Consider the following 20684-nt stretch of genomic DNA (forward strand, 5'->3'; position numbering starts at 1 on the left):
AATTTTATAGGTAAAATGCAAAATTCTCCCTATATTTTCAGTAGTTTCACTGTTTACAAAAAAGATCATTTCGCCACATTATAATAAAATGCACAAAAGTGGTTTTATTTAATTTATTACGGTTAATAAAACAACATTAATCCGTCGGTTTTGGCGAAAGAAACGAAAAAATAGAAGGGATTATCTCTTCAAACTTTAAACAGGCGGCTCTCATTGGTTGTGGCATCAGAGTTCATATCGCAAAGCACCGAAACATTTTCATATGTAAATTAGTTATGGCTATATTAATTAATATTTTTCTACAAGCTTTACTGACATTTTCTTTCTATAGAATTTAGTAATTGCAGTTTGATTTTTTTTATTTACGTAATATTTACGGATTTTAAAAGATCACGCCGTCGATCATCCAAAGCTTTTACCGTCTATGCCTCAATGCCTCCAGGTAGTAAAACAATAAAACACATTTAGTGTCAGTTAATTTGAGAAATTTCAAAAAATTCATAACTACTTACATAAGTTGTTGATTTAAATTTTATTAAAATTTCATATATCTTTTGATTTTTATTTTTTTTTTACATTTATAAAATCTGAAAAATAGTAAACCTTCCTGCTGTTTGCGCAATAACATAACAACACAAAATTTTGACTTTTATCACATTAACTCAGTTAACTCACTTTAATGTGAACCTTTAATTTTTTTTTCCTTTGATAAGATGACTGAATGGTTTGTTACTTGAGTTTCGTGAGCTGTTGAAAAATATTTCAATTTCAATCGCCATCGCAAAGCCTGGCCGTAAATATTCGAAATGTTATAGGATCTATTTTCCTGCGGCAATAATTATACCCTCGAAGGCTTCCTATCTTATTTTTAACAAAACTTAATCTTAAAATTAATGTATTATGTTCATTGTGAAATATACACAGAGTCTGTAAACATTATCTTTCATTTGTCAATTAGGTTTCGATTTTAATTGTGTGTTCATAATTTTATATTTTTCCTGCGGTCTATCAATTGCATTTTTCTTACCTCTCTGCTACCTAGAGGGCAACCCATATGTGACTAAAAAAATAATATAAAGTAAACTTAAAAATGTATCGATTATTATCGATTTATTAAAAGAACGCCCTGTATATCATTTCAATTTTCTGTGAATATTTTTTATTATTCAGAATTTATGTTTTTAACTTTTCGTCGATAGTTTTCAAATTTTCTTTAAAAAATGATTCTATAAAATCTTCAAAAAACATCTAGGTTATGCAACGAATTAAAAGATTTCCTTTTTCAAAACTAGGTGCTTAAAACGTTACAAACATATTTGGCAGTTAGTAATTTCACCATGGACGCTTCTTTTTTCATAAAACGCTAAAACTTAAAATTTAAATTTATCCAAACAGTGTTTATGGAAAACCGCTAATTATTTGTCTTTGTTGGTTACCTTGTTTATCAGTTTTTTTTAGTGGAAGGCTTGTTTTTGAAGTTACTTGAATAATTTTTAAGTTTAATATATACAAAAACTACCTAGTTCTACTTATATTAATTAAAATCGATTCGGCAAATATTTTGTTCTTTTATTGACGATATGATGATACACCCAGATCCAGAACTACGGTGATGGTCAACATGTTTCAAGACGGGACTGATTTCTTGCGAATATCGATGTAGATATTTATAAATACCAAATTTTGGCAATTAATATTGTTTTTTTTTTGTGCGTATGGCAAGGCGGCAGGAGGAAATAACAGCGGAAAGGGAGGAGATCGATAGACAAAAGAAGCTCCTCTTAAAAAAGCGACCATCGAACAGCGAGGGAGGCGGTCGGAAAAGGAACAACTCAAACGTACTGCACAACGGTACTACTACCGACAGCGGTTTCCTGAAGCCTGACGCTGTTCCGGGGTCTCTCACGTTGCAAGAGTACTATGAGGCCGACGAGATTCTCAAGTTGCGGCAAAACGCTTTGAAAAAAGAAGATGCCGATTTGCAACTGGAAATGGAGAAGTTGGAACGGGAGCGGAATCTTCATATACGGTAAGCCAACTATCGAAAAAAATAACACACTTTCTTTTGGTTTTGGTATAACAAGCCGACCAAGAAATGACAACCTTGTCAATTGACATCCACAGTAGTACTAATTCTGATTACCGGATGATGAGCTACCGTTAGTTTGAAACGTAAATTAAGATAAGGAAATAATATTTTTGTCTTGCATATTTTGTCTTTGTCTTCTACTTAATTTAAATGTAATAAATTCGTCAGAGCAGTTGTGAAGTTACATCATAGCATGGCTGTCTAGTTGCTGGATGTCGTTTGTCCTAAACACGGTGGCAATATAGCTAAGACATACGGATCATTTGTTATTACGTGACGTAACTGCATAACTACCCTGACTGGAGTATACTTAGTTATATAGTAATTGTTTTTACTCAATTGTGCTTTATACTTCGTTTTTTGTGATTGGCCCTAAGTCCTAGGGTACACGGGACTTAGTTGAGTTCGAAAATTGTAATTTTCAAGAAAAATAACGCAAAATTTAAAACGATTTAGCAAACCATTTTTTTAATATATAGTTAGATATCGATATTCGGATTTTATCAATTGTGTTACAGTTGTTACAGATTTCGTTGAACATCTTTACCATTCTTGGCTTGTCTATGATTTTATTCATTATGTTTTATATTACAGATATATTACTTTTATCTTGAAATTGGCGCACTTTATAATTTGAATGCTAATTTGAACTATACCCCACCAAACTTTAATTATTCTCTATTAAAAATTAGAATGGACAATGTTATTATATTGTTTTCAAATTATATAAGAAAACTTACAAAACTTCTGTTTCATTTATACTCCGTATCTCAAAACTCAGCAGTCAGGGATATAGTTTACATAACGTTTTAGCCTTAACAAATTGTTTTTTTCGTTTTTAGTGCTTATTATAAAAAATGATTTATATAGGTAATAATCGCTTTGTTGTGCTTTTTGCTACAAAAAGTTTTCGTTTTGAAAACATTACAACAACAAAAAATTCACTGCCAACAGGGACTAATATACCTACACCAGTACCACTCCATTTTTATATAACGCCAGTATATTATTTTTCTTTTTTTTTTTTTTTCTTTTAAAGGTTAAATGTTATTTTTTTTTTTAGGGAATTAAAACGGATTCACAATGAGGACCAGTCGCGATTTAACAACCATCCAGTCCTAAATGACAGGTACCTGTTGCTAATGCTTCTTGGGAAAGGAGGTTTTAGCGAGGTGCATAAAGCCTTTGACTTGAAGGAGCAGAGGTATGTAGCGTGCAAGGTGCACCAGCTCAACAAAGACTGGAAGGAGGACAAAAAAGCGAATTATATAAAGTGAGTGAAAAAACGTCAAATTTACTGTTAACTTTTTTGTTAATAAATATGTCGAGAGAGGGATAAACAGTAGATGGTTGGTTGGAATTTCTCTGTAATTCTCCTTGAAACTGAAAAGAAGTCCATTTGTTCATAAAATTGTTTATGTTTAGTGTTGGTTAGTTTTCAAATGACCGAAGAACATTCGTGATAATTATGAGGCTTTTTTCGTTATAGACACGCTCTGAGGGAATATAATATTCACAAGGCGTTAGACCACCCCCGTGTAGTTAAGTTGTATGATGTATTTGAAATAGATGCGAATTCGTTCTGTACAGTTTTGGAATACTGTGATGGTCATGATCTTGACTTTTATTTGAAGCAGGTGAGGTCAAAACTGAAAAATTTAAAAGCAGGGTGAGATTTACAAAATGGATTCTAGCACAAGACAATACCAGAGAGGGAAGCCAGGTCGATAATAATGCAAGTGGTGTCTGCCCTCAAGTACCTGAATGAAATCAAGCCCCCTGTGATCCATTATGACCTCAAACCCGGCAATATTTTGCTGACTGAGGGTAATGTTTGTGGCGAAATCAAAATTACTGATTTCGGTTTAAGCAAAGTCATGGATGAGGAAAATTACAACCCCGACCATGGCATGGATTTAACGTCGCAAGGGGCGGGTACTTATTGGTGAGTGCTTTTTTTTTTAATTTTGAGACCAGGTCACTCACTTTTATTGTTTTTAAGGTATCTTCCTCCTGAGTGTTTTGTTGTTGGTAAGAATCCTCCAAAAATTTCCTCGAAGGTGGACGTTTGGAGTGTCGGTGTGATATTTTATCAATGCTTGTACGGCAAAAAACCATTCGGGCATAATCAGTCCCAGGCCACCATATTAGAAGAAAACACTATATTAAAAGCAACTGATGTTCAGTTTGCAAATAAACCTGCTGTGACAAATGAAGCCAAGGTAAGAAGTGTCCTTATGATGTGACAGATTGTAGTAGATAGATGCTTGCGGACACGATCAGCTCCGATCCCTGAACACATATGTCACACGCCTGTCTTATTAAAAAGAAACAAATAGAGATTTAATTATAATTACCCTTAAAGTCCAGAAACTTTATTACATAAAATTGTTGGAAAAAGGATCAACTTTTAGGTTTCTTTGATCAGCTTAGATAAGATACATGCGATTATAGTGTTCTTATTTAATTCTAAATTAACGTCATGTGGATAAAATTTCCTGCGTTGCCATAAGCACAAACAGTCGTATATTTCAGAAGTTTGTCGTTATGGTCATTACCTCACTTAATTTAAAAAATGTTTTTTTGTTAATCGCGTTCCTTGGCAATATATTGAACTAAGCAATTAAGTAAAAACTTCTTAATGTGGATCAAAATTTTAAAATTTGACATATAACCGACAGCTCGAAGCTTATAATTAATAATCAAAATAATGATTTCACATTAAACCACACAATGGCATGTTGGTAATAAAAATTACTAGTGACGGCGTGACTAAATTAACCAAAAATAATACGAAAAACGCTATTCTCTAAGTGATATATTTGTAAGCATAAGCATAAAAAATTATAATTTACATGATTTTTGTTGAATATATTGAACATTCATTGTTAAACATGAATTGGCATCTATAACATTAGAAACTGATATTTTCTGCAACTTCAATTGATTGACAAAGACGAGATCTTTTGTCTCAGCTATTCAAAGAAACTCGCTTGTTTGTAATACAAGAATAAGAGTTCAGTGGCATATTTCAAGTTGAAATGAACGAAAATAAAACGCGAAGGTTTCAACCTTCTGCAAGAAGCGTCTGTAGAAAATGTAAGGTTATGAAATAATTCTCATGCGCGTGATCAATTTCTAATATACTGCCGATTAATCTTTTAGGTATTGATTTTTTTTTAACAATGACGAATGTTAATGAAATGGATATTGTGGCCTGTATTATTTACTTAACAACGTTTCAGCTCGTCGAGTATCCACGGGTTCAACACAGCGCAACTCTTAACTTACTAAATACAAAGGTCTACTACGTCAAACATGTTATCTGATATTCTTTTTCCATTTTGCCATTAACAAAAATCTTATTTCGACTTTAGTGTCCCTTTCTTGAGAAACTTAACCTTTGTACAGAGTAAATCGCTAGAAAATGTGAAGCAATTAAAGCCTTTCGTTCTGGACTAATGACATTTTTTAGTGACGTCATTTTTGTATATATTTGTTTAAATATACCAAACAACGGTCACAATTAAGTTTTGGAAAAAATGGTAGGAACAATAGATAGGCAGGTGCTAAATTACATTTTTTTTTAAACAAATTAGTACCTTTAACAAGGAAATTTAAAACTTCGCACGAAACGCCTTCATATTTTCAAGGTAATATTGAAAATGTCACTCTCAATTAGCAACAACTTGTATGCTTTTTTTACGGTTGATCGACTTCGACCAAATTACAAATTTCTTAAAATACGATAAAGCCTATAAAAACTTTTTAACAAAACGTATCGTGGAAATATAATCCTGATTCTGCTACACAACCGACCGCATCATGTTTCTTTAGAATTAACATAAAATTTGTAAGAATAATTTTCATAATAGCAACATTTTTTTTAAATATGGCATAATAATCCATAACAAAGGTACGCAGTGACTACACTCACTACGTAATTATGTGCATATACCATAAATCATTACATTTTTGCAAAAAGGATTTCCCACCTCACACTTCCTCATTATCCAGCGGAGATGGTAGTACGTCGGTATCAGCGTGTAATTTCTTTTTACAGAGTTTCATTAGAAGTTGCCTAGCCTACAGGAAAGAGGATCGTATCGATGTTCTGTCATTAGCCAAACATGAATATTTACAGCCCCCCATGCCTAAGCATTCGCGAGTCACATCGAACCAACAGCAACAGCAGCAGCAACAACAGCAGCAACAGCAACAGGCCAGTTCGTTTTCGACGGGTATATTCGGGGCGATGAACGCTTCGTCGTCATCTTAGTGCAGTGCTGTGTTTGTTAAGTTATTAAAATGATTATGATGCCGGAGATCGGAACAAACCGACGGTCCCGTCATTCTGACACTGGCGTCGCTCGTGCTGCCGCGTCGCGTTCGCGGCATTCATTCTGGAGCACAGTGGCAAACGGACGTTGCAAAATTTGTTTTCGAGGTCTTCGTTGTTACATTGTTTTTCTTTTTATTTCGGTTGCAAACGAATGGATTTCATTACAGCAGAATCAACGCCACAAGAAAAAATAATCGATTCGATTGTCGTGTTCTCATGTTCCATTATTCGATATATATATATATATGTACGCAGGATCCTAAGCGAGATAGGACTTGCTCACCCCCATGAAACGCTTGTTGAACATTTATCGTAGTGTCAAAACGGTAAGAAAGAATTATAAACATGTTGTGAATTATTAGAAGACGCTCGGAGTTAGTGTGGACTTTTTACGTCAATCTCTTTTAATGTTTCGCTTCGATCCCTTATCAGGCGGCTGTTGCGATGGCCGAGGACGAGTTATTTCCAGTTCAAAAAGCGCGAAGCGGCGTTCTGTAGTAGTTGCGAGGAAGAAGCGTTTCCATCCATACGCAGCCCGTGCGGGTTTGCCAGAAGTTAACGAAGTTGTATAAAATCTAGTCAAAAAAAAAGTTGGCTTGTTAAGGGGCCATTCTGGTAAATGGTGTAGTTAGAAGCTTTAGGTTCTGAGCTTGTGGGAGGTTCTAAACGGTAACGTGTTTGGAAATAACAATGTAAAGTGAATTTGGTTAGGTTGGCTGAACCGATGAAAAAAAAAAAAGTACACCGCCACATTTTAATTCTTAAATTCCATTAATAATTTTAATAAAACGACGGTGTGCAATAGCAAAAGGTATCTCCAGGCACGTTTCTTGACTACAGTTGTGACAAAACAAAAGAGTTCCTATTAAAGAAGCTCTTCGATGGCCATCGTAAGACCGCTTGCTTAATAAAATAAAAGTAGCAGAAGAATTTTTAAAAACGAGGTGTAAGTGCAAAACTGAGGATATGGCCCCAAAATATATCTGTTTCACATTATAAATAGGTATATAAAACTTGTGTATAAATGAGGAAAAAATGTTTGGTGAGTTAATTTTTAAAGTGTCCTTGCTTTGTACCATGCGTAGTTGATTTCTCATCACGTTTCAGGCCAAAAAATTCATTACAATTTGCTCGATATTTGATTGCACTACTCATAGTTGCGTGAAAACATTTAAACGCTTTTTGCAGAAAATATCTTATACTGTGGCAGAGATCCATATTTGCAAATAAATGCCTCCGTTAACGCATTAAAGCAAATGACTGTTATAATAGTCATACATAGAAAGGTGGTTAACCTTCCCAATTAGCGCAAACCTATGACTACAGTGACTACAGCTGCTCAGAAAAAATGTTTATATTTATATTTTAATCAGAATAGAATTCTTTGTCACTATGATTAAAAAAAACAAAATAATTAAATTATGTTCGTGTTTACTTTTTTTTAATAAATTAATATTTTATTTACTTTTTTTATCGGTTGTCTGGCTTCTTCGGAAGTTTTTAAGATATTAATACTACTTCATATAATTTTTGTCATGTACCATAATAATAATATTTAAATATCTCTCAAGCATATTTTTACTACAAGTATCTGTTGCGGTGACTGATCATTGAAGTCTTGGCAGCCATTTTGGGATTATTCGTACCCGAAAATTAAATGTTAAATCTCAGTAAGACTTCCTTCACTATTAATTAATATACAGTAAAGGTAAATTCAACGCACTTTCAGCAATTCTTAAACGTCATTTTTTTTCATGTCGCGCGAAGATTACGGAAGGTTAACGAGCAAATCTGATTATTCTCTCCTTGTAAGATTTTTTCGCCATACAGTGTCAAATAATGTAAGTACTACTACACAGTGACTGGAATCCTTTCTCAACTTTTTAAAAGTACTTTTTGTATTGGAATGGCTTTTTCTAAGCAGTTATTTTCTTTTTATTAAAAAAATGGAGCACCGGATTTTTTTTTTTTGAGACATTTTATGTATACGCATTCATTGACGAGGCGGCAGATTTTTTTTTTCTGATTTTTAGTCAATGTTTCTTTTAAACAATAGTAACTATAGGCATGAAAATTATAATGTAAACAATTGTTAGCAAATTTTTGGAAACTATATTTTGCGGTATTTTATAGCTTCGTGGTAACTAATTGGTTCAAATTAATTAAATCGGTACATCATAAAATGTCTCAGTGTTCAATTATTAATTAATTAAAAGAAATAAACAAAAGCTTGGTAATCACCATCTGTTTCAGAAATCTGGACATCAACCAGTGTTATATAAATAATATGGTTGGATTCGACTTTGTTATCAGCTTTTCGATGTTAATTTAAATCAGTATTCACGTGAAGTATTTTTTTTTGCCTTAATTTATAAAGGAATATCTTCTTACCTAAGTTAACATTTTTGTAACTCTTGATTTAATTTTGCATCGTACATTTTTACTAGATATTTTGACCCAAAGATTTGTATTGCCTTCAGTTTTAGCGTAATTCGTAATAACTCTCAAGTAATTGACATAAATGATAAAGTGTCCTTACAACAAACAAATCAACAATAGTGTTTGTGCAAAAAAGTTAAACAAAATTAACATCGAAAAACTATTTTGACTGATGTATGTTTTTGACTTTAATTTGTACAGTTACTGTATATTGCACATTGTTATATTTAGGATGAATGGTTGAGCTTGGTTTCTGAACGGATAATCGAAATAATTGAATCTTACTGTACATAGTCTCATAAAGGTAAAAAAAAGAAGCTGCAATACAAACATGTCCATAGTTCTGAGTCTTTAATTGAAATTTAGGGCCCACTTAGATACTCGCAAATTCAATTTGAAGAACCGGAACTACATATAAAACTCGCAATTATTAAACAAATTCATGTTACTTATTTATACTGTGCTGTTTGTGTGGAGTGGTCGCGTCAGTGCCACGGACATTGTGATAAGAGTAGATAAAAGTCATGTCTAGATGCAAAAAAAATGTATCGTTATTATTATTGTTTATGTACTGACTGTATCTATACTTTTATTTTATACAATTGTTCACATATTTTTTCTTTTCTTTTGGTATATATTTTACCATTGTACATACAATGTGTATTTAAGTACACAGTAAAGTTTTCAAAAGTAATTTAATTTATTTTTCCTTCTGCTGTAAAAAATATAGGTTATACTAATTGAAGAGTTATTGTTTTTATTATACCGAGAGCATTGGGGAAACCAAGAATTTATTTAACAGATACAAGTAAATTGTAGTGTAGCGATTTTACAACGCTGGAGTTCGATTTTTTCCCATGGGCAGTAATCAGCAGCGAAAAATCTAAAGGAAACTGCATTCATGCTAAAAGAAGAAAATCATGTTCAAAAGAAAACGAGCCAACTCTAAATTTATATTAACGCTCAGATATGAGTTAATGAATTAGGAACAGAAATACAATTATGGTCAGTGGTGATTTCACGATATTAAGATAGCGACAAGTAATGTGCAACATTGCTAATTTTTTAAAAAGAAAACTTCTATTTCGCATGTACATAATGTTATTAGACATTATCCAGCAACAGAACGACCGAATTTTGTAATATTTACAAATCGCGTCAGTCGCTATGTGTACTCATGGGTGATTATTCAATGAGGGCAAAAGGGGACATGTGCCGGGTGCAATCCAAAGATTTGGTATAACATTGTTCTGTACCAGGAACTTATCTTTTAAGTGGAAATTTATTAAGGGACCAAATAACAGCTTTAAAAGGCTAAAATAAAACTTAACTTAGTGAGTAAACTGTTTGAAGCTGTTATACAAACGACGCATGTAATTTGTTTAAACGTGTGATATAACAATCTCCTTCTCGGTGTTTAGCGCTGCTACAAAAAAAATGCGAGCGCTATACGCACATGTCGGTAAAATGGCAGGCAAACACACCACCACCGCCGCTATCAGTGATATGCAAACCCACAACCTCCAGGGAAGGCTCGAGTCTTAACCATCGATCCACTCAGATCCCTTTATAATAAGATGCATCTTTTTTAAAATTCAACCAATTTGGACAAAACAGTTGTTTTGTTTTAAACATTTTTTAAATTTTGCTGAAGATGGCCGCATCCGAAAGTGTTTCTAATAATTTGTTCCTTTCGTAAGAGAACATGTTTTCTATAAAATAATTGTAGTATTTTTTATTTGTCAACTTTAACTTCACATATGGCCAAAATTCAAAGAATTAAATCGTATGTTGCAGAAAACTGAATTTTTGATGATTTATCTCCTTTAAAAAGGTTCACAAATTTGCATTTCGTTTATCCTGCAGTGGTAAAGAGATATGGGGCTACGCGCCCTACCAGTTAGAGCTATACTAAACAACCCTGTATATTTTAAATGCAATCCAAACTTTAAGACATTTTGGACATGAAACACACAGATCGGATAACTACCCAGTCATTTTTATATATTTCGCGACTGTGCAAGTCCAATAACTCGCCCTTTTATGGGCATCTTACCCACAAGAGGAATATGATCACGATCGCTATCCCATCTAAGTTTATCATGGGTTCTTACAACATAACAATCAATACCATACTAAACCAGTGTCCCTCAATTACCAGAATCGCCATCTTCGGAAAATGCACCCCCGAATCAATCATTTTTCGATGATGATTTGGAATTGGAAAGCCAAATGGTCTACCAGATCAAAGACCCTTACCAAGTTTGTTGGTGAAAACCGTTCCGTATAAAGGTAGAATCTGGCAAATGGTTCCACCATTCGTTTCAACTATGTCTTTCCGATTTTTCCTCACCCTTTTTGTCTCTTTTAATCTACATTTCACCCTTCTTATTTCGTTTCAAAGGTCACCCACCCACTTTATAAAACCGTAACTCCGGAGTCTCTTTTATGTTTTCCTTTTTCAACTTCAACTATCATACAATACAATATAATATTGATAAACCAAGAAAATACATGATAATGTATATTTTTTACTCTAAAGCAACCAATAATGCACGGATCAAGATCAAGTGGAAAAACTTTAAGGCGACGTGACTAATAGTGCGCACATCAAACATATCAAAACAAATAAGTTTGAGAAGCGCCATTTTAATCACTAGTTGCATTTGGCACGAGCAAAGTTTTATCAACGTGTCGCGTGCTATAATTACATTTTCGGAAACCATTACGTTTTGGGTACATTTATAATTGAAAATTTAGTAGAGGGTACAAAAACTCATACGAAAAAACAATTTTTGAAAGTGTTTAATAATCGGATGAAGATTGTGAGTTACATTGGTGGAATTCCTATGGCTGATCTAACAATTCCATCTAACGGGCAATATTGAGTTTCCGAACTAGTTAGTCGACAGTTCAGATGCAGTACTACATTTAAACTAGATACAATAGCTATTACGCACACAGAGATTCCTATGAGTATCTTCATTTTGCAATTGTTCCTAAAACTTAGACTAAAAGTTAGTTGAATTGATACTACAATTAACACTAACATTGTAATGTCAATTCAATTTACCTACCCAAGTTTGAAGTGATGTAACTTATGTGAACTATCTCTGAGCATTGTCAATCTATGACGAAAAAAACCAGTCTGGGTGGAGATATTTTCATGACTATAACAAATGTATTGCATGCAACAAGAAATCTCGCTCTTCGGAAAGTGGTTAACCTAATTGGACTACTCTTTTTAGGGCTTTATTAACTTCAGCAATATAACAAAACTGACAAAATTTAATTAAGTCTGCACCATATAGGAAATTTTTATATCTTTAAATAATAAATTCAGGTATCGGTAAAAATAATCGAAATAAATAATGATGTGGATGTCAACCGTACTGGAACCTTGTAGAACTTTTTTGTGGAACGCCACTGGATGAATATTTTTTTCCCATACTTACTAACTTTTTGCGTTCTTAAAATCTTTTGGTAAGATAATTTCCACATTAGAGATATTAAGGGTTCCATCACAAAATACACTTCACCACAATTTTCCAAAGAAAATCAGTGCGAAAATAATCTCACACTTCCCAGTGTGGTCCGTCCTTAAATTCAAAACATCGCTGACCCCACATCAAAACTTATAAAAAAAATGTAACTTTAAAACCAGATTTACCACTTGTAAATAAATGTAAAAAAATGTAACCAATTTTCCTACCAAAGAAAATTTCGAGATTCCATAGAAATCTATAAGCAACCAAACAATCTTAACCGCGACTCAGGTCTTTATTTTTCACCAATGTGAGAATCAGTCATCCGAGAAAATTTTCATGCCCCTCCTTAATTTCCGGTCCTCTTAAACAGTATATAAGCAGATACAGAGTAGAATACGAACCAGTTTCAAATACTAACAGGATGATGGGAAACGTCAGCAAGTTCGATTTATCGACGACAGACGCAGAAGGACTCCAGAAGATTTGTAATTAATAGGAATCTTTTCGCTTCCGTTTAAATTTTATTCAATTGTTTCTTTCTAAACAGCCATACAAACACAGTACACTCGTTTTGCCCGAGTAATGGGATCTGGGCATATTTTGAGGGAATGCCGCATCAAAATTTATTGACAATCTATCGTTTTTCCGAAGCAGGAATAAAAAAGTTTCCTATGTGGTGCAAAGCCTGTACTAACAAACAATAGTAAAAAATTAGCCCTAGACCGTAACCCTAAATTAAATATGCTACACCCCGGCAATTATAAACCTACATGCAGTTGAAACAACTCGAACCACAACTATGTAAATCAATTAGTGAATTTAAATAGAAAGAGCCAGAAAGTTAACGTGGGCAATCGACGCGCTAAAGAATTAATTTACTTAAGCGCGTTATTCCTTAGTTCTTCATTTTCTTGTCTGAGCGTTGCCAAATAGTTTGTAACTAAATTCCAACACCTTCTCATTCTACTCTCGTGGACCAATATTGCAACCTGACCTGTCGTCTGCAATAAATCTCTAAGTCTCAATTTAATCTCTTCCAGTAAAACAAACACCGGCTTTATGGGTTCGCTGGTTCCAATGCATCGATGGTCTCTAGTAACGCTCATAATAATAAAAAATAATACTTAATGATTTCCTTACCTTAAGCGATTAGATATATCCCAAACAAGTGACAGAAGGCAATCGTATTCGGATTTATATTTTTCGTATTCATTATCTAGCCTTTGTTTTAAATGTGAAGAATTTAGAAGATGCCGCACAACGAGTGTAGTAACCACCTTTTCCATTTCGTCCGTACTAAATTTCTTTCTGTACATAGAAATAAATCATATTTAAAATAAGAAACAAATTTTTTTTTAACGTAAATACAAACCCAGGACTTCTGTCAATTAGACCCATTTCTTCTAGAAATTGGTCACCAAAATCAGTGAAGTTAAAAATGGGCAAAACCACCTGTACACCTTCATCAGGTTGAACCAATCCGTTGTGAGAAACCTCTACAGGTGGAGAGTCTGGACTAGGAGGACTCAAACATTTTGCAGATTGTACCGTAAATTTGTTGATTGTATTTCTTTCGGTAAAGTAAATACTATGTTTCATGTAAAAAATCTAATACCAAAAACATACAACCTTGGAGGAACTGTTAACTCCTGATAACAAAGAGACTCCATGGATGTAGACGGCTAAAAGTAACAAATTTTGGGTAAATACACAAAGAATTGACTGACAATGATAATGTAAACACTGATGTCAATGTCACTCAATATTTAAATTTGATACTACTAAATATTTCCAATCTATTTTACATATGCTCCCCAAAATATATGATGATTTGGCTAGTGATAACGACAATTTATTTGTAATGTTTTTTAAACTTCCTTTGTCATTATCTAGTGTGCAGGGTGTGGTTTACGGCAAGTCAGTATTGAAGGAGGTAATTCCTTTTCACATTGTTATGACTGTGTCCTAAATTGCCTAGTTCTAAACGTCCAGACAAGAAAATTAAAAAAGTGAAATATTTATCGGCATCTTAAACATTTTAATTAAACTTATTTTTTTTGGTGTATTCATACAATACAAAAAAATGTGCTTACAAAAATATAAACGAAGCTGCTGATGGTGTCTACCGATCTTCAATTAATGAGCACATACGTAAAATTTCGACATATTGTAGTAGTGCTGCATGATATTTTAGCAATTGTTATAAAATGCCTTTTTAGTCCATTAAATATGTGCAAATTAGTTTTTATTTTTTATGTCAAGAACGAAGCAAAAAAATGGAGACGAAAAACTAGTTGTTGGCGCTCGATCTTAGGGAAGTTCGAAATTAAATTAATGTCGGTGGCGGTATATCTTTATCAATAAAATTTATATGGTTGTCCCCCCCCCCCACATTTACGGCAACTTTTTGCATAAAATGATATGAGAAATCATCCCTTTAAATGTTACCGCGTCTTTTCTAAACACCCTGTATATCTAGTCAACAAATTCCGCATGGTGTATGCTAATGGTCGAATATCTCAAGTAGATTGCCCACTGAGAGTAAAGAAGAAGAAATGAGGTTGTCATTTTCAATTTGATTTTTGTGTGACTATTGTCAACAAACTTTTGTTTACAAATAAAACAATAACGCATTCATATTTTTGTTTGTTTTGCGTATAAGTTCTTGAGAAATGGAGAATCGGGGAAGTCCTATCACGATGTCTCCAGGTTCGCAACCGCAGTCGCCTAACATGGAAAAATATTATTTCAAAAACGATTATGAAGATTACACCGAGAATAACGCCCAAAATCATATCAAAAATAAAACCCAGGTACAAGAACGACGTATTTTGAACATATAATCCTTAATATCGGAATTTTTTAGGTAAGCAATACGAGCAGAATTAGCCTGAGATTAGGTTTTAAGTGGGATGAAACATTAAAAGAACTAGAGAATTGGACAACTGATGATTACTCTGTTTATACTGGTACAGCTGGTGTGGCTATGCTGTTATTAAGACAAGCACCAAACGACAGGACTAATTTAAAAGTGGGTTTTAAATTCTCTTGTTTCTAATTACACATATAAAATTAACTTCTTTGATTTTAGCATATCCGTAAAAATTATCTTCAGTTTGAAGCATTGAAGGGGAAAAAAATTTCATTTCTTTGTGGAGATGCTGGTCCCTTATCAATTGGTGCAGTTATATCACACAAACTTGAAGATAAAAAAATTTTTGATTACTGCATTAAAAAGTAAGATTTTTGGTGAACTTTGTTCTTTGTTAATGTGATATTATTGACCTAAATATGAGCACCTATAAATGAAGTGACATCCTTATCCAAGGTTGTTATATTTATATTACACTCACCTCCAGGTATGAAGGCACATTTTGCAGTTTTACTTTTCGCAATTATAATAATTTGTTTAAAATCATCGGGAAATATTCTATAAAATCAACAAAAAATCTAAGTTTTGCATAACAAATAAATTTATTATTTTGCATAAATATTAATGGAGTTGGCAACATATTGAAGTATTTTCTTGGAATACTTTAGATTTTTTCATGTAACATAACAAAGTTTATGACTTCCCCATGTCACACTTTGTTATATTTTTTGACTTCCTCCTATTTCGTTAGTGTGTGATTGAAATAAAATACCTGGACTTAAGTATATTGACATAAACGTATGGTTCTTTTTTTTAAAGATATTATTTGACTGCTTTCTAGGTTGACTGTGTTCTTAAAGTTTGTCAAAAATGTGGGTTCGGATTTGCCTAATGAGTATTTGTATGGACGCGCGGGTTTCCTCTATGCCCTCTTGTATGTTAATAAACATGTCTCCCCTAAACCCTTCAATGAAACTGTCATCAGAAGTGTAAGTATTATAATGTTTCCAGTTTTTGTGAAACAAATATTATATGTTATTTTGACAGATAACAAAACACTCATAAAGTCTACAATTTTCAATAATTTTTATTCTTACATTAATAGGTGACTATTTATAATTTATTAAAACAGTTTCATATTCTTGGATTCTTTCTCTTTGGCTTTTTTTTATGACAATTTTTTTTTAATGTCATGTCATTCCATTTTTTTCGCAATATTAAGTAAAGTAAGTAAACCCGCTAATTAAGTATGTATTAATTTACATTAATTAGTTAAATAAATGATTTTAAAAACATTAACAAACATTTTAAGCAGCTTGTTTTTTAAAATAACTCTATATATAGTCAATCGAAAATAAAATACAAGCTTTTCCATTTAAAAAAATAATTTAAGATCAGAAACCATTTTGACCTGGTAATAGATTCCTTGCTAACAGTTATATAAAGAGCAATTATTACATTTTCAATAAGTTAAGTACAACAAATTATGTTTGTGTCATCTTTCCTTTGACAAGAAAGTCCTCTATTGGGAAATCCACACTATTCTATGTTTAAGGATAAGGGCCTATAAAGTTAATTTTGCTAGGTTATAACAGCAATATTGCTAAGTGGCGAAAAACTTGCAAAGCATTTGAAAATTGACGTCCCGTTAATGTGGGAGTGGCACGGCCAAAAGTATTTGGGGGCCGCCCATGGCGCGTCTGGCATACTTTATCTTCTTCTGCAAGCCAAAGACTACTTAACTGAAGATGAATTACTGAATCAAATTAAACCAACCATCGACTTCTTGGGAGCTTTTAGGTACCTTATAATAGAAACGAATTTGTGTATGCCCTCAGTTATGTTTGTACAAATTATAACTATAACATATTTTCCTGTTGCGCTGTCTGTATAGATTTCCAACTGGGAATTTCCCTTCATCGCTTGGCCCCGGAAAGTCGGATAAATATGTGCAATGGTGCCATGGAGCCCCAGGATTTTTGTATATGTATGGTGAAGCATACAGGGTAAATACTTGGTTTGTGAATGTAATTTCATAGAGATAATAAGTACACATTTTAAAGGTGTTTGGAGAACGATCTTATCTTCAAGCGGCTATAAAATGCGGCGATGTTATTTGGTGGAGAGGTTTATTAAAAAAAGGGTACAGCCTATGCCATGGAGTTTCTGGAAACGCCTACTCTTTTTTGGAGTTATTTCAATTAACTGGGGTAAATATAATTAACCACACTGGGCGAATGAATGATTCACATTGACTATCTTATTTTGCTTATTAGATTCAAATAGTGCACAAGATACTCAAGTAACTTGAACTTTGAAGATGTTAAAATCTGTACATGCACACATTTGTTATTTTTTGGCACTTTTGGCATTTATTTGTTTTCATTTTGATTTTGTTTGCAGGAAGAGAAACATTTTTATCGGGCAATAAAGTTTGCAGAGTACTGTCTGGATTATACCAAACAAAAAGAAGAGTGCACTCCAGATCGGCCAATGTCATTATTCGAAGGCATTTCTGGACCAATGTATCTTCTGCTTGACATCCAGGATCCTATGAATGCAAAGTTCCCAGGATTTAGTCTCTAAACACAATTCACATGTTGAAGATAAATTAAGACTGGGGAGCGCAAATGTCGCAACATAGGCTACATTCTGTGAAGGTGTTTGTTTTTTGCCTTAGCTTTTTTAGCATTTACACCATAATTGTCTTTTATGTTACATTCAATGATCTCACTAAACATTTAAAATTAGTATCTAGTCAATATTTAAAAATATACATTGTTAGAAATATTTTAATAACATATGATCTGGTGAAAAGATTCTTGAGAAGGGCACTTGTTGGCCTTTGCTATAAATGACTTTATAGCGTCATTTAAGTAAGTGTTTTATCTTATTAGCGAGAAATTGCAGTTGATGCTTGGAGAGCAGTGAAAACTATAATTCTACAGGGGATCGAAAGATGAATGATATTAACAAATTTGTTAATTGTTGTGCAGAATGAAGTCCGGAACCACCTAGAATGCTAAAAAAGTATTTTGTATTAAATTTACTTTGTTTTATTGCTCTAGCTTAATGGACTATTCAAATTGAGGACAAAAATTATAATATAGATTTATGAATGCTCTCATGAATACTTTGAGTGTTATTTTAACCTTTTTTTTTTTCAAGCACAAGATTTTGCTGTAATCCGAATGTTTAGTAGTTTAGATCTATTTTTAAAGGATACTGTCGCCAATCCAGAATGAAATGTATCATATTCATATTCTGTTTCCAATCTTTGATAGTTTGTTAGTCTTTTAATAAAAAGCGGGGTTACAAAAGAGGTTAAACGTTGGAGATGAACCGAAAATATAAAATATTGATGTGCCACGAACACAAATGTGGCTGAAGATTATGTTCCTTGCACTCCAAGCACATTTTTGGTAGAATAAAAATTATTTTAAATTAACTAGAACTGTAATGAACAGGGTTCTAATTTGAAAACTTACCACTCCCGATTTTCACATTAAATGCAATGTTAAGACATATCTTCGAAGAAAAATTTTGCCGCTATGCGAAGTTTTTGACATGAATGCTTCGGAAAATAAAGGTGGAAAGTTTTGAAATCAATACCGTCGCTAGGTGTATCAATTATTATTGTGGAGAGAATTAACCTCTGCCTTAAGAACGATAATAATATAGAATTTCACAAGTGAAAACATAGTTTTAATGTCCTAACAAATAATACCATATATTAAAATAATCATTCTTTCTTTTAATAGGTCAACTAATACTCATAACATCTATTAAATTATAATCTTATTTACAAATTTCCTAGATAAAAACACTACCAAAATAGCATCAATTTACAAAATATGGCCCATTGGAATAACAAAACTAGTTTTATTATTCACATTTTCAACGTTTTTGAGTTTCAATTTAGCAAAAAAGAACAAACAAACAAACAATGGTACTTTCTTGTTTCTAGCGTTATTTGCGTTTGAGTGTTTATATAATAATAAATATGTTTTGGAGATTCGGGAAAACGACATAACAAAATAAAACAAAATTTTTCACTTGATCTTAGGAGATAATTGTCTGCCTTTGGGCAGCCATAAATCATAAACATAAGCGGAAATCTTATTGACAATTTAAAAGATATAAACAAAAACAACAAGATAAAGAAAATATACTCCCCGATTTTTTATCTAATTATTTTTAACATTTCTCTGATATGTAAAAATACATGATTATACAATACATACAATATTTACACATATTACAGCCTAAGTAGACCAACAGTTTTTTCTGCTTTTTGTGAAAAATTTTTAAACACTATGTAAAAATGTCCCAATAACTTAAATCTTTTATGGCACAAATTTATTAGGTTCTTTTTACAATTTTTTTTCAAGAATTTCATAGTGTGCAAAAACTTTGTACATTTCTAAACAAGGCACTCCAACAGGTCAGATTTTGTACTTTTTTTAAAAATCTGACCAAGAACTCTTAAGCATAAATAAATTTCCAAACATTTTCAGCCTATCTTTCTATAAGGGTCAACATCAAATTGGTGCCATATATACTATTGGTATAATATACAGCCTGGTCGGGATAAGGGAATCAGTGTTTGTGGTATTTACTCGACACGTTTATGAGAGGTAACCCGCAGAGGAATTCTGGGGTACAGTACAGTACAATCCTACTAGAATGAAAGCTTAATCATAATTTAACCTTTTTTTAACAAGCATACTTTCAGATCAAGAGGGGATGAGATATTTGGCTAAAATTTGACGAAATGAATGGTGGCTTGAATAGGAATCTTTCCGTTTAGTTTTTTCCCAAAAAAGATTAAGTTTTTCTAGTCAACAAATTGTCCAACAATATTTGTTTTAACCTTAAAGGGTTTTTGGAAACCAGGACCCCTTGAATAGTCAAATTAGTTGAAAAGTTCACACATTAAATGGAAAAATCTTATCACTTCTTTTGACTATTAAGTTTTGAATTTAATTGGAGCAGTATTACCAAGTTATCAAATGCAAAGTTACCGCTCCCATTATTACAACCTTTTATGGATTTCTCTCGAAACCTGGTAGGTAGGTCTCATCTTTGTCGAAATACCTGTAGCCCCCACCCGAACAATCTGTATACCGAGAATTTTAACTGAACATGTTTATTTCATCTTTTGGTGATATTGGTTAAATTCAACACAGTATATACATTGTCAATGTAGATCTGGTTTTTGATCTCTGGTAATTAAAAACAGTGTAAAGCGCTACAGCAAACCATGTACCTGCTTAATTCACAAGTGTCTCCCTATTTACAAAGTCCAAAATAATTCAGCAACCTGACAACCTTTAATTATATCTGCAGCAGATACTAGATTTGCCTTCTTTTAGGGCTTTATTTCTTTTAACACAAATGGAAAACCAGAATAACACCAAGGCAAGGGACAAATTGGGTTCACAATTTTTTGGG

At 32.8% G+C, this 20684-nt stretch overlaps 3 protein-coding genes across 21 annotated transcripts in view; 2 read left to right on the plus strand and 1 right to left on the minus strand.

Moving 5' to 3' along the window:
- The window catches only part of LOC132702755 (serine/threonine-protein kinase tousled-like 2), a 103997-nt gene extending 94406 nt beyond the window's left edge, over window positions 1–9591 (plus strand). For all 17 annotated transcript variants that reach the window (XM_060671490.1, XM_060671492.1, XM_060671501.1 and 14 more), the window contains 6 exons: window positions 1724–2029; window positions 3153–3362; window positions 3579–3726; window positions 3784–4034; window positions 4092–4311; window positions 6153–9591. In XM_060671490.1, coding sequence (XP_060527473.1) covers window positions 1724–2029; window positions 3153–3362; window positions 3579–3726; window positions 3784–4034; window positions 4092–4311; window positions 6153–6368 — 1351 coding nt within the window. In that variant the 3' untranslated portion in view covers window positions 6369–9591. The remainder of the gene's footprint in view (window positions 1–1723; window positions 2030–3152; window positions 3363–3578; window positions 3727–3783; window positions 4035–4091; window positions 4312–6152) is intronic.
- A 2095-nt stretch (window positions 9592–11686) lies between these two features.
- LOC132703752 (uncharacterized) lies at window positions 11687–14100 on the minus strand. Of its 3 annotated transcripts, none has more exons than XM_060673197.1 (6): window positions 13988–14100; window positions 13731–13928; window positions 13499–13666; window positions 13238–13450; window positions 11948–12040; window positions 11687–11875 (listed from the first exon to the last, which is right to left on the minus strand). In XM_060673197.1, exons 1-6 carry the CDS (start codon window positions 14026–14028, stop codon window positions 11701–11703), a joined length of 888 nt encoding a protein of 295 aa, XP_060529180.1. In that variant the 5' UTR covers window positions 14029–14100; the 3' UTR covers window positions 11687–11700. The 3 variants fall into 3 exon arrangements, with proteins under 3 accessions (XP_060529180.1, XP_060529178.1, XP_060529179.1); XM_060673195.1 differs by having other exon boundaries at window positions 13731–13946; window positions 13988–14089; XM_060673196.1 differs by having other exon boundaries at window positions 13985–14089.
- An 824-nt stretch (window positions 14101–14924) lies between these two features.
- On the plus strand, window positions 14925–20561 carry LOC132702938 (lanC-like protein 2). Its single transcript, XM_060671823.1, has 8 exons — window positions 14925–15171; window positions 15225–15389; window positions 15450–15595; window positions 16072–16219; window positions 16816–17030; window positions 17125–17236; window positions 17294–17440; window positions 17634–20561. The coding sequence occupies exons 1-8, from the start codon at window positions 15031–15033 to the stop codon at window positions 17814–17816; spliced, it is 1257 nt and encodes a 418-aa protein (XP_060527806.1). The 5' UTR covers window positions 14925–15030; the 3' UTR covers window positions 17817–20561.
- Window positions 20562–20684: the final 123 nt, after the last annotated feature.

Source organism: Cylas formicarius, unplaced genomic scaffold, assembly GCF_029955315.1.
Source record: "Cylas formicarius isolate icCylForm1 unplaced genomic scaffold, icCylForm1.1 PGA_scaffold_6__28_contigs__length_40554024, whole genome shotgun sequence".
NCBI classification, from domain to species: domain Eukaryota; kingdom Metazoa; phylum Arthropoda; class Insecta; order Coleoptera; family Brentidae; genus Cylas; species Cylas formicarius.